The sequence below is a fragment of the Globicephala melas genome, chromosome 11, assembly GCF_963455315.2.
Source record: "Globicephala melas chromosome 11, mGloMel1.2, whole genome shotgun sequence".
NCBI classification, from domain to species: Eukaryota; Metazoa; Chordata; class Mammalia; order Artiodactyla; family Delphinidae; genus Globicephala; species Globicephala melas.
In genome coordinates, this window is record NC_083324.2 from 67,171,167 (window position 1) to 67,198,054 (window position 26,888).

At 49.8% G+C, this 26,888-nt stretch overlaps 2 protein-coding genes across 3 annotated transcripts in view; one reads left to right on the plus strand and one right to left on the minus strand.

Moving 5' to 3' along the window:
- Positions 1–3,293, plus strand: part of ZFAND3 (zinc finger AN1-type containing 3) — a 337,867-nt gene extending 334,574 nt beyond the window's left edge. The window contains exon 7 of the mRNA XM_070046699.1: positions 1,738–3,293. The gene's annotated coding sequence lies outside the window, so the exon portion shown is untranslated. The remainder of the gene's footprint in view (positions 1–1,737) is intronic.
- Positions 1–26,888, minus strand: part of BTBD9 (BTB domain containing 9) — a 416,792-nt gene that overhangs the window by 11,605 nt on the left and 378,299 nt on the right. For both annotated transcript variants that reach the window (XR_009565720.1, XM_030870842.2), the window contains exon 10: positions 11,548–11,626. Coding sequence is in view for 1 of the 2 variants with exons in the window: in XM_030870842.2 (XP_030726702.1) it covers positions 11,548–11,626 (79 nt within the window). In the remaining variant the exon portion in view is untranslated. The remainder of the gene's footprint in view (positions 1–11,547; positions 11,627–26,888) is intronic.

The following is a 26,888-nucleotide window of genomic DNA, read 5'->3' on the forward strand; positions in this document are numbered from 1 at the left end:
CTCAGTGTAGCTGGCCGCTAACTAACGTCTGGCTCTCACCTAAGGAAGGGTCCCCATGGGTGACGCAGTCCAGAGAGGCAGGGTGGGTTTCTGCTCCACGCCGTACCCATAAAAAGCCTGGAGGACGCGACTACAGTGAGCACTCAATACTGCTGGTAGCCGGACCCCTGCTGTTGCCCCGTTCCCACTGTTACTCCCATTCCTCTAACTTGGGTGACTTAACTGCACCACTGTCTCTAGGCCACTTAACCAACCTGTTTTAAAATAGCAACTCGAATGGCTATTATTCCGGACATACCTAACGGTACTGTTTTGGTGTCCTCCTGTGGAGGCTCCTCCTTGGAGAAATCATAGTCATGCCTCTCCCTGACCCTGCAGAGCTCAGCGTAGGCTCTGCCCTCTAAGCTGGGGGAAACTGGGAGCCTCTGGGAGCCCTGGGAAGCCCTAGCCGCCAGCAGCCTGGCCGAGCCTCCGCGGCCGGATGTGAGGAACCAGGGCTGTGTCAGGGCTGCGCTTCAGGCTGTGACCCCCGAGTCCCAAGGGTGTCACTAAGGGACCAACTAACTTTGATGCGGGTTCACTGAGCATCTCCAGAGCCAAGCGGGCTCTGCCAAGTCAAAGGCAACGCACAGCAAACAGTTAACTCTGTAAGTCACAAACCATGTGGTGAGGATTCCAAGTGAAAAAGGGTGTTTTACAGATGGAAAGATGGGTGCGGAGGTAGAACGTGCAGCGGGGACAGAGCGAGCAGATAAGGGCGGCAAGCTGGGAAAGGACCGGCGCCTCCATGTTCCAGGCTCAGGCTGGGGGGCAGGACAAGGTGACACCACACGGTAGGCGTGGCCAGAGGAGCCAAACACGGTGAGGAGGGTTTGGAGGTCAGGAGGTCCAAGTGCATTCTTTAATTCACTCACTCACTCATTCATTTATTCATTCCAAAACACAAGGCACCTCCTGCACCCCCTCCTGTGAGGCCTGGCCCCCTCAAAGGGTGCACCAACCAGTAAGGATAGAGACACGTGAGTGGACAGGCTCTGGCCACCAAGGGAGCCATGAGGGTGCAGAGGAGGGGCCCCCAGTCAGCCAGTGGAGCAGGGGATGCCGCCTGAGCTGAGTCGGGGAAGGTGAGGCAGTCAAGCAGAACTGGTCAGAGGAGGGAGGCCTGGTGCAGGAGGAGGGTGACCACTGTGGACTCCCAGCCTGCGTGATGACAAAGAAAGGCGGGAACGGGGGAGGTGGGGAGCAGGGCGGCAGAGGCAAGAGGCCATGGCTCAGGGGACTGGGCGAGGACCCGGCCCGGACCTGGGCAGGGAGCCAGGGTCACCGGACAGAGGAGAGTCTTAAAAAATTAAGTATTTCTTGAGTTAAAAATATTACAAAAAGAATACATTTATGGTGACAAATAATACAAGTGCCTGAGGAAAGAAGGTAGATGACAACAAACCCTTAAACCTGAAATCCCCTGAGGTACAACACAGCAATTTGGGATAAACAGGAAAGAATCCTTTTTAAAGGATAAATAACAGAACCTGATAACAGGCTTGGTAAGACTGACACAGGAGAGGGGAGGATTCTTCACAGCCTCTAAGGATCCTCTGGGAGGATGGAGGCTGGGGGACTATGGTGCTGCAGCGGGCACAGCACGGGGGTCCGAGGGGCCTCCAGGCCCAGCCAAGCAGGGGACCTGGACTCATCCTCAGAGCCTTCCTTTCACTGCTTTTGTTTTTCAACCTTCAGTGACCTCACTGGGCACAAACACTGGCCCAAGGCTAAATCACACCGTCCCTGCCGTCAGGACCTCCACCAGATGGACCTCAGCCCACAGTGGGGAGTGGGATTCAACCGCAGGGTGGAGCAGCTCCAGAATCCGTGCTCTCTCCATATCAGGATGCCTCCTCACACAGACAACATAACAGCAAGTGAGAAGGAATACACAGTGTGAGAAATTAACTTCGCCTGGAAGGGAAACCAGGCCTTGAAGACAGGGCGGGAGTGGCCTTCCAGGCAGAAGGGACAGGGAGGACTTCCAGATAAAGGCTTGGGGCCTCGCTCTCGCCTTCTGTACACCAACGTGCCAGCTCAGCTGTCTCAGTGGATAATCCAACCCACTGGCCTTGAACCTAACATGACGACAGTGCGAAGCCAACACCCAGCCAGGTCCTGGACCACTGCCGATGAGGATGAACATCACGGTGTCTGTACCTCACCATCATCATCTTGTGCAAGGCTGGGGTTCTTCCCTTAGGACCCTAGGCCCCTTCGGATGTCCACCCGTTGCAAACGGGCATCCAGAGAGGGGGCCTGTGGGCAGTCCTGACTGTTCATGGGAGCAGGGGTGGAAAGTGAGCCTGTCCTGGAGAAACTGGCACCTTCTCTGGTGGCCAAGGGGTCGGGGCTGGCCCGAGATGCCTGCCACCCCAGCAGAGGTGCAAAGGGAAGAGAGGCTGGGATGCGTCTGCTCTTTTCACACAGACACTGGAGGTCGCTGTTGCCTGGAGGAGTCGTCACTGCCACGAGGGGCGGTACCAGGTGCCGTGTGGAAACTGCCGCTTGTCCCTCACACCCCTAAGCTCCTCTCCCCACCGAGCACCTCAGGCTTCCCTCTCGGTGGAACAGCCAGGTCCTGAGTTTCTCTTCGCTCAGAAGCTTGTGTGATGCAATTTCTTTCCTCCGAACCTTCCCAAGACTGCGATACCCCTTGGAAAGGATGTGACCAAAAGTGAACGAGGCATACAGGGCAGAGCCACACTACTGATTTATGCAAAACCATTACCGCAGTCGCCGCATCATTTTCCCTTCCCTTCTCGGCAATCACGTATCCCATTAGCCTGTTTGACTACTGCTGCTCACGAAGGGGTACCTTCGCTGAACCAGCTTCAGTGGCTTCTGGATCTGTCTTCCGAGAGGAGCCAGTTAAATTGGAATGTAGTCGTGTGTATGAATCCGACGCAGCCTGAGTCACATCCGTGTGTCCTTTTTTGTAGCTGCTGTTTCTTATCCCTTTGCCTTTCCTCTCTGGGAGCCGTAATTCTTGACGTGTCTGAGATAGTCTGGGGTGAACCCTGGAAAGGACGTACACAAACGTGCTGGCTCCTTCTTGGCGAACAGGCAAATTCCTCGGCTAGCCACTGTTTGCTGCCTTTCATTAGAGGGATTCCCTGAGCACTTCGTTCAATGTGTCTTCAAGGTTTTTAAAAGCAGAGAAGCCTCTGCTAATTTTCCCAAGTTGGGCTAAGAGTCCAGCGTGAACTGTAGCAGAAATCAGGAAAATTTAATAAATGTTGATCAATGACTCTACCTTGCCTTTCTGGTTTCTCCTGAGTAATTTTCACAGATTGCTTTCATGCCAACCAATACAAATAGGATTTGAGCCAAGCTTTCAACTTACATCTACATCTTTATAAAATAGATACCTACCTCTCAATGATATCTGCCCAGAAGTCAGACACAGAGACGTGGCTTCTGAATTATACACCCTGAAGACCTCCTCTCTCCTTTCGCAACGTGTGGCGTGGCAGCGTCACACACACACTCAGCAAACATTAACTGAGCCTGATGACAATGACAATTACATCTTCTTACACTCATCTCAGGAACAAGTTATGAGTCCATCTTTAGATTGTAGAGATGTTTTATTTTTGTTCCTTTAAAAATGAAGACTAAGTGTTTCTAACAAAACACTGCAATTTAAAACCAAAGTTTCACGTACGTACATCTGTACAGCCCAAAACATGGTTTTCAGTTAAGGAACCCATTTCATAGGGAGACACTTCCAGTTTGTGAGCAACAACTTTTCAGCATTGCTTAGGGGTGACAGGATAACCCCACAGTTTTGCACAAGTATTTATGCCTACTAGGGATGGGAGTAAGCTTCTTGGTGACACTGCTTATATACGGTTAACAGTTTTTTTAACTTTCCAATGTCACTTTCCCATCTTCACATAGGCCAGGGCACTCACAAATAACTGGAACTCCACTGCTTGGAAGTTTCCAAAACATATCACAGGGACTTCCCTGGTGGTCCAATGGTTCAGACTCCGTGCTTCCACTACAGGGAGCACAGGTTCAGTCCCTGGCTGGGGAACTAAGATCATAAGATCCCACATGCCATACGGCCGAAGGAAAAAAAAAGAAAGAAAACACATCCCCCCAGGCAGTCCCAGAACTCCCGACCACTGACTTTTATGAGTGCACACTCAAGAGCTCCAGGGAGCGATTCACTCTCTTGTCTTAATTAATTTGGCCCTAGAGTGGTAGAGGTATCTTTTTATTTTTGAAAAACTAAAGCAAAAAAGGAGAAATATTCTAGTTCCCAGGTAGAGCCGGGAGACACGGCCTTACCAGGGCTCCTGCTCTCCCCGCAAGGCCGCGCGGGCGGCCCCACTGCCCTGGGCAGCTTTTCACTTCATCCAGGTGACGTGTCTGCTTTGTCTCGAAGGCTTCCAGCTGCAGGGAGACTGCAGGCCTGACTCACCGCTGGCTCTGCAGCAGGACATGGCTGGACATCATCCTCACCAGCTGGCGTCTCTGTCCGTCCTGCTGCCTGGCAGCCCCCAGGCCTCACCTGCTCAGGTGCTGTGTGCACCTCCTCCCAGGCTGGTTGTTTGGTGCAGAATTACTGCTGCTCCACTACAACAGGCATAAGGCTTGTGGAGTGTCTGGAACAAAGACGTGCTCCCTGTTGTGTCACTTTCCCTCTCTTTTTCCAATAAAATCTTTCCTAATAGACATTTAAGTATAAAGATACCTATAAAATATGCCTTTTTATAATTGTGCTATAAATTAAATATTTTTCTGCTTTTTTTCTGTCTCACTGGGAAGGAACCTTTAAGATCTAGTTCACTCTCCTTATTTTAAAGACAAGTGTCCTGAGAGCCAGGGAGGTGAAGTGACTTGCTGGGGGTCACACAGCTGGTTGGGCATGCGGCTGGCACCAGTGCCAAGGTCTCCTGGTCCACACTGGACAAGGCCCCTCCCTTCCTTCCATCCACTTCTCTCTCCTCCTCAGCTCATTCCCTACCTCCCCACCCTGTGCATTATGGCTGTGTCTCAGACGACATCCTCTGGAGGATACTGCCGGGGAGGGAATCCTTGGGGACTCAGACAGGGAGTGACCAGACCTGGGGGGTGGGGCCTGGGAAATAACTGTCACGGGGCCAGGAAGGAGCGCTTTTTTTTTAAGCAGAGTCTGTTTCCTTCTTTTTGTTTTTTCTTCACTAGAGGTACATGTTGCTATGGGAACAAGGATGGCACAGGGAGCCCAGAGCCACTCACCGGCCTGACAGTGCCTGTAAATAAATTCTGCCTCACTCCAGGCTCGGCGCTGAGTGGCTGGAGGGCAGCTCAAGCAGCCACTTACAGACTCTCCATCCTGCTCGTGCCAGCGGTGCAGACCCTCCAGCGGCAAGCTCCCTGGAGCTCATGGAGGGATCTGCACTCCCAGCCCTCCCAAGCCCGCCACGGCACAGCCTCATCCCTGTCTGCCCGTCAGGATGACCTGATCCACTTTTCAGATGCCAAAACCCCTCCTCAGGACCACCCCCGTCAGCCGCCACTGCTCCGCTCACTCCATCACTCGGCCTCCACCAGCGCTGCTCCTCGCAGCATCTCCCCACCCCCACTCCAGGTGAAGGCGTCTTCTCGTGGGTTGACTTCTGTCAGGCGCTGAAGCTGCAACGCCCCCCAGGGAAGGGACCTGCCTGGGTTTCTCTCCTGGGTCCAGCCCGGCTGGTGCACGAAGCCTGCCCGCAGGGACCGTCTGCTCCCCAGCGCCTGACTTGACGACCTGGCCCGGGCAGAGCTGGGCTCATTTCTGAAGCTTTACCATTTGTTATGCCTTTTGGGGAGACAGAGGAGCCTGGATGTTAAGTGCCAACTGCCTGGATTCAAACCCTGGCTCTGCCACTCACCAGGCATGACTGTGTGCGAGTCACTGAGCATCGCTCAGCTTTGGTTTCCTCGTCAATTTATCCCTTTTGCTTAAACCAGAACATTTTTTATTGTGAAAACCGTGCACTAAAAGGTGCATGAAATACCAATGTACAGCTTGCTGAATAACTGTATAGTCAACGCCAGCCGTGTAAACCACACGCAGGTCAGGAACCAGGAGAATCGCTGGCGCCCTGTGGTCCCTTCCCGATCTAAGCCTCCCTGCTGGAGACCCACAGTCTGGCTTTAATAATAATCATTTCTTTTCTGTGTACACATCCTCAGATGTTACAGCTTAGTTTTGCCTGTTTTTGACGTTTGTATGAACATAATCCTACTACACGGATTCTTCTGTACTGGCTTCTGTCCTTCAACATGCTGTCATGTTCATCCCCGTGGATCGCGGGGAGGAGAAGTTGTTTCACTAAATCTTTCCCTTTATTTGGCTGCCTGATGGGGAGAGGGAGAGATGGACGGACAGACAGAACGATTCATCTGCTCACTCAGGCAGCAGGTACTCTCTGCTCACATGCGCCAGGTCCAGGCTAAGGCTAGGATACAAGACAAATACCACGTAGCCTGTCTCCGCAGCTACGTAAATTCAATACGTAAATGGAGACCTGAGAGCTGCCGACAGACTGTCGACCCCATCCTCGCTCTCTATTACTGACTAGGCAAGAGCTTTCCCGCGGGTGTTTCCATAGTGCAGAAAGTTAGCTTTTCCTACAAGTCCTTTCTGACCCCCGGGGCTGCTTGTGCCCCTGAGGTCTTGCCTCCTAAAAAAATCACTCCAGAACCTGCTCTCCAACCCAGGTTTCATCAAAGCCATAAGAAGAAACAGGCGTAACTTGTATTTCTTTTAATAGACTGACGGATTGTCATAGGTCCACAGACAGACCTCATTTGGACCCAGCCTGACCTCCTTAAGGACAAAGCAGTGTGCCTTTGCGGCTTTGCTGTGGTAACTAGTGAAATGGAAATGAAGGGTGTGTGAGAGGAGCTGCATCAGAACTAGCACGGCCGCTGCACGGCACGAGTGGAAACTTCAGATCCACCAGGACCTGAAGGTGGTCCTATTGACAAGGCCACGTCCAACGTCCTTCAGACAGGAGAGCCTTAGAAAGGGAAGCAATGCCTCCTCTCGAGTAGCTCGGAGTCAAGTAGCAGTTGAGGCAGGTGGGCTGGAATGACCTCGCGGTTGCACTGGTGACTGAGACCAAGAGAAAGTGATGGAGGAAACAGCCAAGGAGACCTTTTTGGCTACAGGCACTGGGAAGATTCAGAGGAATGAAAACAACTGAAGGAGAGCAGGACGGAGGGGGAACTCGCTGAAAGACAAACTGACACGTGCCTGCCATCTAGTGCTAAGCGTGAGAGGAAGACAGAGGAAAGAAGCCTGCGAAAGGGCGCAGAGGGAGGATGGTATCCAAGGGCAGAGCAGAGAAACGTGAGAAGCACGCCGCAGGGAGGATTACAGAGCAGAGAGGAGGAGCAGGATGACAAACTCGCTGGCAGGCAATGAAAGGAGAATGTTCTAAGAAGTTAAGATAAATGACAAGGAAATGCTGAGTACACAAGGCGCAGGAGGTCACTGAAGCAAGTGGTGGAGTCTTGGGGAGGTAAACATTAGGGGAATTTATTGACAGAAGTCGTAAACGTAGCTAAAAATTAAATGAATTCATCGCTGTGGTGCTCACAAAGGAAAAATGAGAGACAGATGCCAGGAGCAGACACGCACTTCCCAGAGGACAGGGATGAAATGCTGAGGAAACCAGAAGCGTGCCCAAACAGGTGATCAAGAAATCTGAACGTCCGCAGCCCTCCTCGGCTGCGTCACCTGAGAGCTGGCCCTGATCCGGGGTGGGGATCAGCGTGCAGCACAGATGCCGAGCCTGACGCGGGAAGGCCTGGCCGGCTACGGCAAGACAGACAGGTGCCCACGTCGGGCAAGAATTCCCCATCAGTTTTAGCTCTGGACACCTCTGCTATCCTGGTAGCAGCTGGGATGTCTGGAGGTGGGGGCAGTTCCTGAGCCGCCGGCAGCTCTGGCCACATACACAGGCCACTTTCCACCTGCTGCCCGAACAGCCGCCCATCTCTGCTGAACGCTCTCAACTCTCAGGAGCTCCAAGCTGCGCTTCCCCACCGTGCCCTGCGCGGACCCCCCTCTCCGGGCGGGGCAGTGCCTGCAGAAACCAGTCTTACCTGGGAGACGTGGCACATTTCCCTTTCCACTATCCACAAAGACCATCTAACCTTCCCATGCTAGAAACCAATTCCATCTATGCTTCTTGAAATTCGCACACAGTCTTTGGGCTGGTAACATTTGGCATCTAAAGGGAAAGAGGTCCTGGCTCTGACTAAACCAAGGCCACTGATGTCACTCAGCAAACAAGCAGGGCCAGACTGAGGAACCCCTGCCTCCGCTCCACTCTGAGGAAGAGGCTCCCTGACCGCTGTCTTCTCATGACTCGGTTCTGGCTCCATGGGACTCGGGACCAGGGCTGTCCTGGACCCCCGCCTGCCTTCCCCGGCTGTCGGCGCCATCACAGTTCCCAGGCCTGGCCTCCCCAGGAGTCCTGCCCGACCGACCCCAGTCACCCTCCTTCCCTCACACCTCTGACCTTTGCCCCACATCCTTGCCCTTCTCCAAGAACGGGGATATGACGCCCAGAAGCCAGTGTGCTGCAGTAAAGAACGTTCTCTTTGAGGGCTCACTACATCCTTGGTGCTCTGTGAAATTCAACGCTTGTGCCTTCTTGTTTGTTCTGAGAATGACAGTTTATGGATCTTGTCTTATGATCCTGGTCACTGTTTATTTTACGATTTGAGATGTTCCCAGGTTGGCAACACTACACGGAGGCTTTTTTTCTTGAGCGATGACCCACTCAATAAGGCAGCTGAGCAAGTTGCTCTTCAGCCAGATATGACGGGTCACCCATTAATTAGTGACCTAAGTCAACCCATGCAAACTGGCTGGTCCAGTCTCCAAACTGGCAGGTCCAAAGTAGCTGGGGCTCCCTGCACAGATATTTTTGTAAACTCATCAGGGAGAGGGGATCTTGCACTCCAGCTTTAGAGTTCTGTAAGGGGAAGTTATTTTTCATCTGGTCTCTGAGGTGATAGGCTTGGGGCTGAGGGCTGGGAAAAGACTCTGACCAGACTTGCTCCAGTGCTTCTCAGCCTTCTCTGACTTAAGAATTCCTTCTGTTGTATAAATGATAATTACAGAGTCCCATTTAGGAATTAAAGAAAAAAATCTGTCTTTTTTTTAATGCATTATATAAGAAACAAGTGACTGCAAATAAAAATATTTAATTTTAGCTTCATATACTATTATGTAAAGATAAATTCAAATTGTTTTCCAATTTAGTAAGTAATACATACATAATTAATTTAAGTGGTAAGAAAAATCGAGATTTATTGGCAAAATTTAACAACTATGATGTTTGGTTTGGGGCTCAAATATATATTAAAATGCAGATTCAAATTTACTTTTGTTCCATCATCAAAAAAAAGAAAAAAGTGTTTTTATGACCTGATGTTTAGAATTCTTTAATTTTATGCTTTAAAAAAATCAGTTGCTTTACTTTTGTAATTTTCAGGTTTGTTTTGAAATGAAGAGGTAAGAAAAAGTTTCAGGCTTCTGTTTATAAGCTCTTCTCTGCAAGAAACACATTGTGGGCGTGTATCATTTTTATTCTAAATAAATGAAAAGGCAAAATGAATATAAATTATCACAATATTTGCACTTCTTAAAATACTTTTTGAAGTACCAGAAGCACTTGATGTGCCCTGGAGAGTTCTGAGTTGACAAACATCATGCATGAATCCAGGGCCAGCTGCGTGATGTGTGGGGCTCAGAGCAAAATGAAAATGCAGAGCATCTTGTTCAAAAAGGCAGGAAAAAGCTTCTCCTTTGCCCCCACAGTGTCTCTCCTGACGTGTCCTGGGGTTTTCATCTGCTTTTTGATGCTGCGCTCGCTCGGGCTCAGGCTTGGGGGAGAGCCTTAGGTCAGGGCAGGCGCTCACGGCACCCTGGGCCCTATCCTGGGACTCGCACGTGAGACTCACACTAGATCCTGACTCTCCCCACAAGCGTGCGAGGCCCCCACTGGGAGTGGCGGGTGGCAGTGGCCACAGGACAGGCTGAGGAGGGGGAGGCTGGGCAAGTCCATGCTCCAGGGGTCAGGGGGTGGGTGGCTGAGAACCTGTCCCAGGAAGGTGAGGAGGGGCAGGGCTGGCCTGCAGGTCAGCCGAGGCTCGGAGCCCTGGTGGGCGCTCCACTGTCCCACGGGGGCTTCCCTTATAAAAGAAAATTCAAAGGTAAAATTGCCAAGACTATCAAGAGGGTGCTAGAGAGCATTAAACCCTAAGCTCTGAGCCCCCTTCTGGATACGGAGCCCCACGCCACGGCCCTGGTCACACACCCAGGAAGCCGGTCCTGTACAGATCTGAGAAAGTTCACGTTAAGATGAAACTGCAGGACGGTTACTACTTTTATGCCTTGCGTTTACTACCTCGAGTTTCAACCTCACTGTTCCTTATGACTGCGGTCTTTAGCCAGCGGTCAGGTCTTCAGGGGTGCACGCTAAGCACATCTGGCTGTAAAAGCACCAGCTTGATGAGCACCTGCCGGACTCCAACCCACCAGCACCGGCGCTTGCTCTACGCCCACCTGAGAAACAGAAAGGCTAAGTAATAATTAACTTACGGATTGATTATTTTGCGCTCAAAATGGAAACAGATGTCCTTCTCACCTGAAACGGTGTGAGTGGACCCTGAGGTGCCTCTGTGAGCCCAGCGGGGATCCACGCTGCCGAGGGGGGCAGTCCCGGCGTGCCTGGCGTGGCCCTGGGCTGCGCTCGCGGTCCTGGTGCAAGCACGCAAAGCGCCCTCCCCTCACGCTCTCGACCCACTGCGGGCCCTGTCCTCTCCTCTCTGATCTCGAGGAACCCAGTGCACTTCTCCAGAGAAAAACAGCATGTTTGAGGCCCAGGAACCTCACCTGCCTGCTGCCCTGACCGCAGGAGCCCAAAGTGGGGAGAATAACCTGCCCATTCTTCCCTCGTGAGATCCAAAGGTGACGGAACATCCACAAACAGTGCAGCCCAACGGAATGGCTGCTGCCCCGGGATCTAGGCCTGGGCCTAGGTGAGGAACAGGCCAGGGAGGAAGAGGCTCACCCAAGAACGCTTATGTGCAGGCTGGCACAGGACCGGGGGGCCGGACAGAAGAAACCAGCAACTGTGCGCCTCAGCTGCCCCGCGGGGCTGGGGCTCCTTGCACACCATGCTCAGAGGGCCCAGGGACCACTGAGACAGCTGACGTCTGGGAGGGCGGAGGACTCTGAGGACAGGGCGTTTGACCTCTCCAGCTCTCTGCAGAGTGGCTGGTAGGCGGAAGCAAAGCCGCAGGAGCAGGCTTCCATTCGCTGGTGAAGAGCTACCCAGAAATGGTAACGATGTCCCCACTGTGCAAGAGCAGGACTTTCTCCTGTCCCAAGCTGAACAACAGGACAGTAGCGGGTAGAACAAACAGCTCCACTTAACTCAGGATGTGGCATTTACCTGTACACCAGGAAATATCACCGTGTCTTTCAGGAAAGGGGACCCTTACCTCATTTGCTGTGTTGTGTGTTCCAACGATTCGAATGAAGGAGGCCGGCCGTCTTTCAAAAGTTACTGATTGCCAGGACCTGTGAGGAGAAGCACAAGCATTGCCTGGTTAGACCACCCAGTTGACCCTGCTGACAGCACGGGGCCAGCAGAGCCCAGTACGTGGACGGGGAGGGCCTCCTGCGCCATAGCGGGGTGGGGACAGGGCTCCACCCACTGTGGGGAGACGGGCAGGAGCACACGGTGTTCCCTACAATCTCATCAAAGAAGGCGCCCTGCCCTTCTGCGAAGGTGACGGGATTCTCATAAAGCTCGACATAAGCGTGAAGGGCAGACTGCGAGCACATAGTGACAAGAGTGTGGCCGAACAGAGGAGTGACCAAGGCTGGTGGAGTTCATGAAGTAACAGGGCCACGATGGGGCTGCCCTCAGAGGGCTGTGGGCTGAATGGATGCGTCCAGGTGGGCGCAGTGACTTCGCTGGGGAGCCCTGGGAGGAGGAGCTGAGGCAGGGCAAGGGGAGGACGGGGCTGGGCGGCACTCGCTGCAGTGTGAGCCCCAGGCTCCTGTCTGAACCCCTCACCCCAGCCCCTGCGAGTGGTGGCACCTGGGGAAGAAGAGGCAGTTTCTCCATAGGCCTCCCTCCAGCCCTCCTTTTCCCACTTCCAAATATGCCCCCCAAACAGTTTATTCTCTGGACCAGCCAGTCTCCGGGTGGGCTCAAAAGCAGCCCCACTATTTTAAAAGCCATTCCTCAAGGATCAGCAGGGGCTGGGCCAGTTCATTTAAAGCCCAGCTGCGCGGGCCCCAAGCCGCCCCTGAGAGGAGGCAGTCTGCTCCCGGTTTACCGCCCCGTTCATCAGAACACACGGGGAGCTCAGCATCTACAGCTGCAAACGCCAGTAATACTTTCATAAGAAATGTGAGGAGTTCACAGTTGCTGCATCCCTCCTCCGTCCACACAGTGGAAGCGCCAGCTGCTGGGAAGCTGTTTCCTGTAATTGTCTAATTACCAAGTAATGCTACTGAAGAAAACACATGTATTTGCGGTTTGTTTTTCCCCCTTTGCTTTCAGGTGTTCCATCTTCTCTCTCCCTGTGAGCTTCCCACTGAGACTGATTCACTGCTGCCTGGACACCAGGCCCCTTAAGGTCATTAAAAAGTCGTTACCATCCTGTGTGCAAAGTCTGTGCCTCCAGAAGCATGTTTCTGGAACAGCATAAGAAAAATCACTCTTTGTAAAAAGGCTGTTATTCATACATGAAGGTGATGCCATCCGACCATCCCCACGGCCTGCACTCCTGGCCCATTTTCTCAGTGTTCTGCTCCCAGACCCATGCAGCTCCCTTGGAAAGCCGGTGGGCCTATGAGGAAGGCCCTGTGGGGCTTCAACTCTGGGTCTGGGCTCGCTCCCACAGGCCTCGGGGTCACTTCTGAGCTAAGCAGGGTAACTGAGCACAGATCTGCATCCTTCCTCCAGCAGGTCAGGGGAAGCTGGGGTCCACATTGCGAGGGCATCAGTCCCATCCCTGCTGCTAATGCAAGAGGCTGCACACACCAAAGCTGGTCCACCCTGCTTCTCAGACCACCCCTCCACGAAAGGGAAACAGAACTAGGGCAAGTGACCTCAGCCGGTGACAGCTATTAGGTTCAGCCAGTTTCACAAAAAGGACTGGGGTAGAGAAGGGGGCGGGAGTGGAGCAGACAGCGTGAAGACTTTTCTTCTTAGATTTCTAGTCCTATGCTAATCCAAAAAATCGCCCGGCGCTTCTGGACGTGAAGGTATAACTTGACTCTCGTAAGCTCATGGTACTCGACAACATGCTCAGGGCTCTGAGAGTGCAGACAGGCCCCTAATCATTCCCTCTGTGGAAGACCCCTCCTCCCTCCGCAGTGTGGAGTGGAGGCCAAGGCCCTGAAGGAAGTGAGGGTTCGCCGTGAGTCATCCTGGGCAGAGCCGGGCCTGAACCCCAGTCTCCCTTTCCTCACCATGGCCCCCTCGGCTCCCATCTCCTGCCCCAGCCTCCGCGGCAGGCCTGGGCTGGCACCACCGGCCCCCACCTCTGCTGGGGGAAGCAGGGCTGGCGGGGCAGCAGCCTGAGAAGGAGGGAGCATTTGTGGAGTAATAAGATCAGAAGGCTTCAATTTAATACCAATCCTCCATTACCCTGCATTAATATCTAATCACATTAGAGTTCATTTTCACTAACACAGTCCGAGAGTTGAACAGATGATTTCATTTTCAGCAAACTGGATAACAACCCCAAGACCAAAATACGAGTAGGAAGGGAAGCTGGTGAGGATGAGATAATGAGCATCTCTCCCTCCAAAATATCAGATTCCACTTCCCCTGAACTTTTTCAAAACAACTTTCAGTGCTGCCCAGTGGGGAAAGGATAAGGTGGCATCAGGACATTGTCACATCGGAGCCGCATTTGTAATCAGGGTGCAACCTTGAGGAGGGTTCACGCTTCACGGGGCCAGGACCCATCACCACCACTTAGTCTACACAAAAGCTTGACTGCCATTTTTATTGAGCTTACGGAGAGCTGTATAAATATTCCTACTCGCCCAGGACTCGGAATCTCTTTAGTAGGCAACACTCCCAGGAAGACAACAGAACAACAGGGGTGTAGCACCACTCAGTTCAGAGCCAAGACTGGGTGCCAGGAGGCCGTGTCTGAACAGGAACAATGGGTGTCAAAAAGTACGTGCGGGTCTTTGCTCTGAGCACCTACCCCAAACAGGAAAACCCACACGGGACTGAAGTCCCAGCTCCAGCACTTGCCATCTCTCCAGCTGACAGATCACGCCCGCTTCCTGAGCTGTAGTTTCTTCATTTGTCCAATGCTGACAGAAATAATACCACTCCCTTGGTTACAAAAATGCATCTAGAATGAGGTCCTGATTATGTTAAACTGTAAATACCTATACACACACGCATTCAAAGAGGGATGTCTACAAGAATGTTTGCCAAAATGTTTGGATGGAAGAATTTCAAGAGACATTAATTGTACTTTTGTACTTTTCTGTATTGTTTGAGTTTGGTAGAATGTATATGAAAGCATTAGAAAAAGTACCTATCTTGCCTATCACCCAAGGCTTTAACACAGATCGTGTGACATGAAGCAAGTGAAAATGCCAGCACTGTATTATTACGTAGAATATTTCCAGTTGAGAGGATCACTGGGGGACAGTCAAGACAGCAGGTTTTATTCATGGCCTTTCATGAACTAGAGGTAGGATGGCAAAGTGGTTGACAGCATGGGCTCTGGAGCCAGACTCCTGGGTTTGAATTTTTACCAGCTCTGTGACCTTAGGCAAGCTGCTTAACCTTTCTGGGCTTTAGTCTCCTCTCTGTAAAATGAGGATAATAAAAATACCTATCTAAATTTTTGGGGGTGTGAAGATTAAATACATTAACAAATGTAAACCACCTAGAACAGTGCTGGCATACACTAGGCTCCAAGAAAAATAGCTGATATTGTTATTGCTACTGTAATTACCAGCCAGCCATGTGAACCTGGACGAGACCCACTGTGTCCCTGGGCCCCATCTGTGAGTCACTGAGTTTGATAGCGTATGATTTAGTGACTGCTGCAGAGGTTCCCACCACCCTCCCATCAGCACCCATTTCCTGGAGGCAGACAAGGTAGCTGGGCTTTGAAGGAATTAAACACGCATTTGTTGAATACGTTCTTGAGGTTGGTACCTGCTGGGTGTTATGGGAAACATGCAAGATGTAGTGCTTGCCCTAAAGAAGCTTAGGATCTCTCTGGGGACATAAGCTATCCTTCCATGAACTAGTCAGAGAACAATGCAAACAGTACTGTGGTCCCAACTCATAGTCTGGTAGTGTTCCCAAACTTCCTTGGTAATTGGCTATTTGAAGCTTGGAAGCAATTTTTTCAGAGAAATAAAGCTATACATTTTGATTGAGTTACCCGGCCCACCCAAAAAACTCAATTTAACCCATAATGAGGCTGAAATACTATGTATATGAAGTTTAAAAATGGAAGGAAAAAATGTTGTTGTTGCCATAGTAGTAATTAAACAAGCCAGAAAAACAAGTGATTTAAAACAATCTAAAGCTACTGCTTGAGGAATGAGGATTAAATACTGTAATGCATATAAAATCCTAGGGCTGCAGCTGAAATATGGTAGGTGGTCTGTTTATAAGGAGAGTGAAAAAGTGGGCCAAGAACTGTCCTTCTGAAAGCCTCTTCGGCCTGCAGACCACCATGTGGTTTACAGAGTGCTTCACAATCGCTGTGAACATGCTACTCATGAAAACATACATGCCTGTAAAATTTTTTTTTACTATTCTGGGAGGAGATATGCTGAATTCATGATAGTGGTTGTCTCTCAGGAGAGGGTGAGGACTGGGGTTTGCTGATGGGGAACAAAGGATACTTCAACACCAACTGGAATGTTTTATTTCTTTGATTAAAATAAAAAGACAAAGTGTATGTGAAAAATATTAACTACAGTCAATTCTGGGGATGAGTATGTGAGTGAATGTTGTCATACTTTTCATTCTTTTCTGCATTTTAAACACTCCTTAAAATAAATAAAAAGAAAGAAAGAGAAGAAAGGGATTAAAATGGTGTCTGTGTTTATGTCAGGGGAAAGGTGGAGTCAGTCCCTCGGTGGGGCTGGGGGTTTGCCGGTGGGGGGGCGGGGGTCGCCAGGTCCCAGGACAGCGGAGTCTTTGTCCGAAGCAAGCAGAGGACAGGAGAGCTGCCTGGTTGGGGAGGAGGGTACGGCTGCCCTCTGTGAGTACAGGGCTTGTGAGAGTGGCTCTGGGTGATGAGAGCACCACACAGGCCCTGCGGGCTCAGCTGAGAAGGCTTCCCATCTTAAGCCGCCTTCTCTGGGGATCCTGCAGATCCCATGGCAAGGTCTTTTCAGCTCTGAAAAATTACGTGACTTTGCTGCCTACGCTATAAAGGGAAAGCAAATGTCAGACTTTTTCTGCAGCACACGTGGTGGACACCAGGGAGATGGCCAGGAGTGTCTGGCCAGGGCCAGACTGGCAGTTAAACATAGCAAATTGAACACATGGGTTAAGCTTTGCTCCCTCCACTAAAAGGGCAGTAAGAAAATTTAATGTATGTTTCATATCAAATATATGTGCTACAATACACACACACAAACACAAAACAAGCACAAAGAAAGCATGAGGAGATGTCACCGTCTTTCTCTGCCAGCACCTCAGAGAGAAACACACAGGAAGCAAGCGAATTCACACTGCAGACTCTTGAGTCACCAGCTACTTCTGAAGGTAGGGGGCAGGCAGGGGGCTGGCTGAAAACAGGTAAAAGGAGCAGACGGACTCCTCAACCCCCCTCTCCTTCTTCCTGCACAGCGGGGATGAGCCCTTTTCCACCTCGGCAGAGACAGGGATTTCACTCTGGAGTCTTTGAACAGAGAGGGTCTAGACTCTGGGACACCATGCACAGCAGAGGGTGGGACCCTGCAGGGGCTGAGAGCGAGGAATATACGGAAGTGAATATCCCAGATGGCAAGACTTCCAGCCCCTTCCCTCCCTCGGCTTTCAGGCCACCGTGATCCAGGCTTAACCCCCAGGCAGGGGACTGGAGGATCCCTCTGAGACTCGGAGCAGCCCAAGAGGAAAGACCTAGAGATACTGATCTACCTTCCTCCTCTCTGTCCCTTCATTCTTCCTTCTGTAAATATTTATCAAGTGCTTAATGAAGAAGGCCCTATTTTAGACTCTGCCCTCAAGTAGCTTACCTTATAGTGGGAGAGAGAGACAAATAAAAGAAACAAATATATCAGAGTTAAAGAAGGGCTATGGAGAAAAATAAAGCAATGTAAGTAAACTGAGAGGGTCACGCCTCTTCAGATACTGTATTTAAGGAAGTTCTCCGGTAAAGTAACAACTGAGCTAAGACCTACACAATGGATGAAATGGCCGTGCAGATCTGAAGCGCATTTCCATGAGAAGGAACCTAAGGTGGCCGGTGTGCTGGATCTGAAGGAGTGGGCAGAAGTCTCTCCCCCAATGAAACGCCTAAGCCCTGTCTGATAACCCTGAATGAAGTCCACAAACCCACCCACACTCAAAAAGCTTTCTGCCTGCTTTCTCAGTGCCTAACGCTTAATGGTAAACAACCAGTCAAAGATCACCAAAGACTCTAACATTAAAGATGGAGACCAAACGCAAAGAGAAAAGAAAAATATCTCAAAGGATATAGATATGGTTCAGTAAGCAGAATAAAATTTCAGGGAAACTTATATTACCACCAGAAAGATAAAAGAAAACCGTATCACACCCTTGAAATAAGAATAAAATACGTGAAAAAGAAATACTTGGAGAACAAGAAAGCGCTCTTGTAAATTAAAACTATGGGGCTTCCCTGGTGGCACAGTGGTTAAGAATCCGCCTGCCAATGCAGGGGACATGCGTTCGAGCCCCGGTCCAGGAAGATCCCACATGCTGCGGAGCAACTAAGCCAGTGCGCCACAACTACTGAAGCCCGCACGCTTAGAGCCTGTGCTCTGCAACAAGAGAAGCCACAGCAATGAGAAGTCCACACACCGCAACAAAGAGTAGACCCTGCTCATTGCAACTAGAGAAAGCCCGTGCACAGCAATGAGGACCCAATGCAGCCAAAAATAAATAAATAAAATAAATTTATATATATATATAAAAACTATGAATTGAAATAAGTAATTCAACAATATAGTTAGAAGCTTAAGTTGAGGAAATTTCCTAGGTCAAACAAAATGACAAAGATAGAAAATTTAAAAAAAGGATAAGAGAATGAGATGATCAAACCAAGAGGTCCACTATCCAATTAGCAGATGTTCCAGAAAAAAAGAGCAGAAAAGACATGAGCTATAAAATGTAAAAGTCACACAAGAAATTTTCCCAGATATGAAGGACATAAGTTTCTAAGTTGGAGGCCACTGAGTGGCCACCACAATGAATGAGAAAGCAAAGCATATTACTGAGAAACTTTAGAAGATCTAAATGCTTCTGGAGGGGAAGACAGAAGGTCAGCACAAAGATGTGGGAACCAGAATCACATGAGATTTTTCAAAAGCTTTAGCTTAGATGTGCTCTGAGCACGGGAACAAGGCAGTAGCATTGTTTGAACAGCAAGAGAACAGAAACAACCTAAACGCTCATCACTTGGGACCCGTTAAGTAAATTATGGTACGTCTCTATCCCTACCATGAAAGACTGTGCAGCTGGAGAGACCGTGATGGAGAATTTCTAGAGATATCCAAGGTGTAGAAAAAGTTGTATTAAAAAATGGGGAAAATACAGACACTTTTATATGTTTACACATTATCATCTCTGGAGGAAGGGGTGGGTGGGAAGGAGACAGTTCACTATCTATAGTTTTACATTTTTAAACCATATTAAATATACTTTCTTTGAATGTATTGTCGTTTCAAAATATTTTTTAAAATTTTAAAGAGAAAAAAGGAAAGCAGCTGCCTCTGGAGAGTGGGGTCTGGGGTGGAAAAGGGTGAAGCAGGGGGTTGTTGCTTTCTTGTTATAAGCCTTGTGCTCCTACTTGACTTTGAAAGCTGAACATGTATATCTTTGATAAAAATTTCAAAGTTCAAAAGTTTAAAAACAAAACAATAAAAAACAGAGCCAAGAAAGGGAGAGAAGCCTGTGGTGACGAGGAATGGCAAGGATACACGTGGAGCGTTTTATTTACAACCTTTGGGTGCAGGGCTAGAAGGAAAACGTGAACCTTCAGAAGAGATTCTCGAAAAGGGAGGAAATATTAAAGGCTGTCTGCTGTCAACTGAGTGTACGCAGTGGCGGTGGTGCCTACTCCCAGCCGTGTGGCACTGAGCAGGGCCGGGTGCTGAAGGTCTTGAGTGAGCTTCCAGGCCTGCCTGGCCTGAAGACCCTCTGACGGATCTTCATGAACTCACCTCTTGCGCTGGGCCCCCAGCTGCCTGCCGTCCCTCTGTCCCTCTGAGCACGCTGTTCTTCGTCTGCCTTGCTGCTGCCATGGGCCAAGGACCACACTCATCTCTTTAGTCACATCTGAAGATGCTCCATGGACCAGGCACGTGAGGGAGAGTGCGTCTTCCGTGACGTGGTGAGGTGGGGACCCTTGCATTGTAACAGCCTTAAAACTGGGCCCCGCACGCACTCCTGCTGGCTCCCAGCCTAGCACGTACCACAACCCGCTCACTTGCTCAGACCTCTGGTGCCAGGCTACGCTGAAGCCTTCCTTGGTGCAGGCCTCAGCAACCAATCTGGCACCTGGGAGTTCATTCTTTTGTCTAGCAGGATGCTTAACTGGATTTTATAGCCAACTCACTGCCCCGACTTACAGGGAATTCTGGGCTCGTGCCATTCACTCTGTCTGTCCCTCCATTCCACAGCTATTTATTGAGAGCCTTCTATGCGCCAGGCTTAGGAAAAACGGTGCCAAGTTCGTCTAACCTGACTGCAGCCCCGAGGTGGCAGGGAAACAGCTTGTCAGGAGCCACCGGGATTAGCGATCATTTAGTCACATGCTGACCAGCCACATGCTTACTGAGATCAAAGGTCATGCAGGGAAGGCTCACAGACATACTTTGCTGGTTTACTGAGTATTTTTTAAAAACTTAAGTTAGCTGCCACTTACAAATTAGAAGATTTCACATAAAAATACAAATTTCTGGTTTCTCTTGAAAACGAGATGATCTGGCATCCTGGGGTCGTCTTGAGAGAACATTGGCTAGTTCCGAAGTAAAGGTGATGGACTCAGCCCCTCCAGCCTGTGGCGTCTCCCTCATGCGCAGGAGCCTGCCCTAGCCTGCCTCGTACATCACCCACCTGGCCCAGGAGGTGGCCAGGTTTCCACCCAGCCTTAGACAGAGCTCAGGCAGTGTTAAATGGAGAGAATTAAATTTCTAACTCTTATGTAGGAATCCCAGAAAACTCAACACTTTGGGGATCTAGCAACAGAATTGATATACAAATTATGTTTCAGTTTAAAAAACAAAATCTATTGTCTTACACTGATCTCTTCTTTGCCTCGAAACAGGCAGAGCTGGGGTTCATGGAAAGACGCTGCAGCCGATACAGTCCCCATTAGCTGCTGCCTGCTTCCTGTGACTAGCTTAATGGAAGTTGGGTCCTAGCTGGACCAGCGGGTTCTCAATCCTGATTGCACATCAGAGTAACCTATGGAGCTTCTAAACCTTCCACCTCCCAGGCCACACCCCAGACCAATTAAAGCTCAGACTCTCCGGGGGTGGGCCCTGCCTGAGTCTCATCTGAACTCCTCAGGTCATGGTCAGTTTTCAGCCTTGGTGGAGCCCCTCCTCAGGCTGGGGTGGCTGGTGGGGAGCAGTTTGCTAGGACGACGCATGTCATCTTCTGTCCTAATTATAGTCCAGATCAGCCTTCCCCTAGCTTCCTCCTGCCCCTGGGATTTCTGGACCTAGGGGGTTGCTTTTTACACTTTCTGACCAAGAGGGATTTCAGGCCTCTCTGGTGAATGCACTTGCATTTACTGCTCCAACCGGAGCCAGTTTTGGCTTTACCTTCCCTGCTCATAGCCTAATTTTCCCTTTTAGAGAAGTTTCCTTTCAAAAAGAAGGTCGGGACCCTCCTGCCAGCTCCTCCTAAGAGTTGAGCTGAACGCTTCTAACTCTGTGGCACCTACAGAAAGGTATGTGTCCTGGGACCTCTGTGGAGTGTTTGAAAGAGAGTGCGGGGAAGACAGACGAGAGGGGGCTGTTTCCATACTCCACATTTAGCTCATCCCCCCATCCCCAAGCTCCCTGCTCCCACTCTCTGCCATAGAGCTCTCCTTGATTCCCCTAAGGGGATGCAGTAATTGATGATTAGCATTCCAAAGCTTGGCTTACATCCTGCTAGCCCGTCATATTTAATTACATTTTAACTATATTCGTCTTCGATAATAGCACGAACATAATTTAGATAATTATCTCTCTCTCTCTTATTCTCTGACTCTCACTTAGAGCTCCTGCAACAAAAATTGCTTTCTCGGCTCAAACACATAAACAGACTCTGGGGCCAAGTGCTTTTCTCTCTCTCACAAGCAGCTGTTCTAGAAACACAATGGTTTTGAGTATCATGCAGAAAAAAAGAAAATTCATGTTTCCTTCTGCCTCTGTATTCATGTTTGTACATAGCTGGTGCTGGGAGTTGCTGTGTGTTTGTGTGCGTGTGCACACGCGCACACACACGCATCTGGGCAAGAGATTTTGTATGGTGTAGAAACTGGGGAGGCCTTGTCAATCCAATTAGTGTCTATAAAGCACCCTCTTGGTCTGGCATTTCTTTCTTACAAGGTTTAATGGTTTCCCTCACAAATTTAAACTCTGTTGAAACTTTTAAATGTCTGGTAAGTCTTTTGAAGAGATGCATTCTTTCTAATAGGGTTTCTGTCACACTTGGACCTTATAATTAATGACTCTTACCCTTGCCTATTATCTGCCTTCTCCAGGAGACAGTCAGGAGGAGAGAGAAAGCTGGGGCTCTTCCAAGGGAACGTGTGTGTGTCTTACCACAGAGTCAGGAGTCCCTACAGACCCTCCCAAACACCAGCTGGGTTACCTGCCATCCAAGTTCCTGGCCTAACAGCGCCCCTCCTCTTCCCCCTCAGGGCAAAAGGTATTCTTCAGCAGCCTTTGGTCACTGGTTTTTCTGACGAAGCTGACCAATACAGCTGAGCTTTTTAGGTACAAAGATGTTATGCTACAAAGCTCACACCTCTAAGGAGATTTATGGACATATAAAGGGAATAAGAAATAGGTTCAGAAACAGCTGCTATCCACGACAACCTTGCTGAGAACGTAGACACCTAGAGTCTGAAAGAATTTCAACAAACCAATTCACAAGACACAGTGTGGAGATTGGGAGGTCCTCACCCACAAATTCTCCACGTTCTGTCCATTTCTTTGGAGTTCCAGAAGGCTCCAAAAATAAGGATTTTGTATAAAAAGTTCACTTCGGCTCAGCTTTGTCTGATATTGAAGGATTATCCATCATCTTCTTCAGACAAAACTCATTACTCATATGGTTCTAGGTCCACATCACAAACAAAAATCATTTTCTTCCTCTGAAGAACCACCAAGTTGTCCCTGCACTGGGGGGACTGGCGGGAAGAGGCTGAACAGGGCTGTGTTTGTGAGTTAACAAGGGCACTCTTGCTGCCACTTGCGAGAGGCCAAAAGTCCTTGCTGTCCCTGGAAATAAACACTCAGAGCAGACTTCGGGAGCCAGGCAGTGTCTAGACCAACCTTTTGCCATCCTTGGGCTGAGTCCACCAACGGCCCCTCTGGTGTGATATGATCCACTAGTGGCTGATGAGCAGAAGGGAAATCAGCAAGATGCCCATTCTGGTCACTGAGTAGTAACTCTCGGCACACAGGCGAACGAGAAGCCAGTCAACGTGGTAACCAGGAGAGGCTGTGGACTGCTGTCCTTGGTGGTGGTAAAGAGGTGCACACACGTGGCCCTCCCTTGGAGGTGAGGAGAGCAGAAGAGCAAGGGCTCTTCATGCAGCTGAGGTTTCACATGTTGTGACGTTCCTTTCCGTAACAGACTGGGCCAAGCTGAGCCAGGCCTCTGGTGGGGCTCAGGGGGCTTGAGAAGGCGTGAGGGACGACTCGCCTTTCTTCCCTCGTGGCCCTGAACAGGCTCCAAATACCTTGATTTGCTCCACGTTGTTCGTTAGGGATATTCCTTCGTTTGATCTCTCGGTGTCCAGCTCAGGCGCTTGGAAATTTTGCTGAAATTTTCATGGAATACAATCACCACCTGGGTCTGCGCCTCCACAGAAAGGATGGGGGAGCTGGCGGCTCGGCCGCACTGTCTGCCAGCAGGTAGCTCTGGGGGCTGGTAGGGAGGGCAGATTCGGTTGGCTTTCCCCGGCAAGCACAAGGCTCAACGGAAGTGTTGACTCAATGACGTGCGTGGCTCTCGCTCCGAGAGGCTTGCTTCCTCCAGGGCAGCGCCGCCTCCACATCTCCCCCAGAACCCTCCCTCCCTGACGTGCACGCTGGAAACATGAGGCCCAGGCGTGGGCAGGAGCCAATTCTCAAATGTTAAGAGTTTGGCAATTTCATTTCCTAGTGTCTTAAATACCGAAAGGACTTAGAACACAATTAGGACTAAATGCCCCCTGAATTTCACGTTCAATAAAAAAGCCTGCTTTTATGGAAATCCATGCCAAAAGCCTGTGCAGAACAAAGCCCAGCCCTGACCTCAGCAGCCCACAACACTACACAACGGCCAAGCCAGCCAGCGGCCTCCAGAAGGACCACCAGGCATTCTCTGAATCAAACCTGACCAATTTCATACCTAAAAATTACACTAAGCCCCTGCAGGGAGTCCAGATCTGATGACATGCCAAATTTGTTCAGCACCTCACACTGGGGAGATGTTCAGTAAAAACTTAAAAATAGACTCTCCCTCTCCAGCCAGTAAAGGGCCTGATATTTGCAACTGAACAGGTAAGATATTGGGGGCACTGGGGAGAGCTTTAAGAATCTCCAGCACACACAAAAAATGTTTCTTTATGATGAAAACTATCGCTCTTAGCACGGAGCCGCCCAAGATTAGCCTAGAGCCATTCAAGGCACTGAAATCTCTGTGAGTTCTGTAATGAAGAGGTGACAGGTGTTCGTGGCAGGCCCCATAAAGGCCTTTTCTGGAATTTGTTGGCTGCCACAGTCAACACAATTAAAGCAAGGCAGTGAGTGACCCGCAAGCAGATGTAAGGCAGTACGTGCGTGTGACAGCCTTTCTTCTGGGACATTTTCTGATGGTAAAAAAGTTGAACTAAAAAAAAAAATCATCCCTTTCTCTTTTCCAGCACTTTCTTGATTAAAAAGTCACCGCCACCTTCACCTGTTGGTGACTTTCTGGATCCAGCCTTTGTTGGCCTAGACTTCTCTTAAGACTTAGAAGAGGCACATGTTCTATGGCAGGCCCCTTGCTCTCCAGGGCTGGTTCCAAGTCATTCTCCGACCCCTTCCCCGGATTCTTGCTGTACGCTGGCCTAGACCCAGGCAAGAATGAACTTCCTCCGCGACCTTGCTCTGCTCCGCTCAGCACCTTCAGCCAGGCCTCCGGCCGGCATCATACTGATGCCATCTTAGAAAGAGGCAGCCGCTGGCTCCCGTGAACTCACAAAGCACGGTGGACAAGGAGACAGGACAGGAGATGACCAGGGCATGTGCTAAACACATAAATTGAATAATTGAGATAATTTATGACACTACAGTCAGATGCCAAGCCAGGTAGGAGGATTCAGCTGGGCAAGGAGAGAGGCTGGAGGTATGGCAGGCCAGGGGTTATCTTCAGATCCTTTCAATTAGGCACAGGAACAAAATCAGGGAGAAAGAAGCTGCACAGGAGGCACTTCGCTCTTTGTGACGAATCCTGACTCCCCTCGAGCCAGCAACCTCAGAGATTCCCTCCTCATATTTCCTTTTTTGTTTTAAATAAATTTTATTTATTTATTTATTTATGGCCGCACTGGATCCTCGTTGCTGAGCGCAGGCTTTCTCTAGTTGTGGCGAGCAGGGGCTACTCTTCGTTGTGGTGCGTGGGCTTCTCATTGCGGTGGCTTCTCTTGCTGCGGAGCATAGGCTCTAGGTGCGTGGGCTTCAGTAGTTGTGGCTCGCAGGCTCAGAAGTTGTGGCTTGTGGGCTCTAGAGTGCAGGCTCAGTAGTTGTGGTGCACGGGCTTACTTGCTCTGCGGCATGTGGGATCTTCCCAGACCAGGGTTCGAACCTGTGTTCCCTGCATTGGCAGGCGTATTCTTAACCACTGGGCCACCAGGGAAGCCCCCTCCCCATATTTTCTGAACCTAGGCTCTGTGTGTGTGTGTGTGTGTGTGTGTGTGTGTGTGTGTGTGTGTGTGTGTGTGTGTGTGTGTGTTTGCATGCTTAAGATTTGATGCAGTGTTTTTCTTAACATCTGCTTTGAATTCTGTTCATGCCCCCAAGGCTAAGACATCAAACAATGACTTCTTTACTACTTCATAGTAAACAAGCAACCATGAGACACAAAAATATGGCTTCCTTTCAGGTTGTGTTTCAATCTACCCCTAGTTATTCACTGTGCTAGTCTCCTGCCCTGAGGGTTTTGCAGAGGTGAAGCCAGATGCCAAGAAGTCAAACTGCATTCAATGAGATTAAAAGTTATCCTTGGCACGTGGAAATCTCCTGCCATGAAATACTGTAAGACCCTTGCTGAAGCTAAATCAGCTTATTTTTCTGTATTATTTCTTGGGGAGGAAGGCTGCTGAGTGAAGGCGATGGGTGAGAAAACTAACCAGTAACTCTTTCTGATTCCATTGTCAGGCTTTAAATTCAGATAGATGAGCTATTAATCTCAGAAAGCCGGCAGTGAATGTGTGTAATAAATTTGTCATCATTTTATGTATAAACTCTCGGTCATGAGGGCTTACTGTCTGGCAGTTCACCTCTTCTGTGATATTTTCTATGCCTTGTATTTTGGAGCGGCTTAGAAAGAATATCATTTGTGTTCCTGGAGATTGGAACATAAAAAGCTCTCTGAGTGATGGAGATGTACAGGCAGGCTTCATGTCTGCCCCTGGGCTTGCTAGGCAAACAGTTTAGCGATGCTCGAGTGAACAGCACCCGGGGACAGGAATCACTCGTCCAGGCCCAGGAGCACACTCACCCCCCCGACAGCTGCTAACGAAGGCCCTGTTAGTGCTGGATGACGTCGCACACGCCCATTGGCTTTCTGTCAAGGACTGTCGAATAGAGCTGTTGGTAATCACAGCTGGCAAGTGGTTTAGTCAATATTTTTGAAAAGTTCAGCCAAGTGTGTGAAAGCACAAAGTGGATTTTCCTAAAGTTGCTAGATGACGTTTGCTCATCTCCCCGCTTTGTTATGGCTCTGCCCCCACCAGGATCTCACTCGTGTCCTGCTGAGCAGTCCCGAAGGGCCGTGGGGTATGAGATGCTGAAATGGATGAAATTTCAGCTGTTTTGTCATTCAGCTGTTTTTTTTTTTTTCCCATCAAGTCAGCAGAACTCTAGATCTGAAAATCTGTACTGAGAAGGCTTTAAACTAGAGATTAACAACAACCAAAAACCCTAATACCACTGCCATTAATAACAATTCCAACCTTCACCTAGATACTGGTCTGAGGAGAAGACCCCTCAGTATCAATTTTAAGGCTTTGGGAAGGATACCTATATTTTCACCCTTCACTCCTTGAAGGACCATTGCTCTATTCTATAACTGAAGATGACAAATGTCCTTTTGGAACCATTTCTTCTGTATGTGACAGAATTAAGAATGCAACCGTGACACTGCACCACCTGTGGACTCAGTGCACGT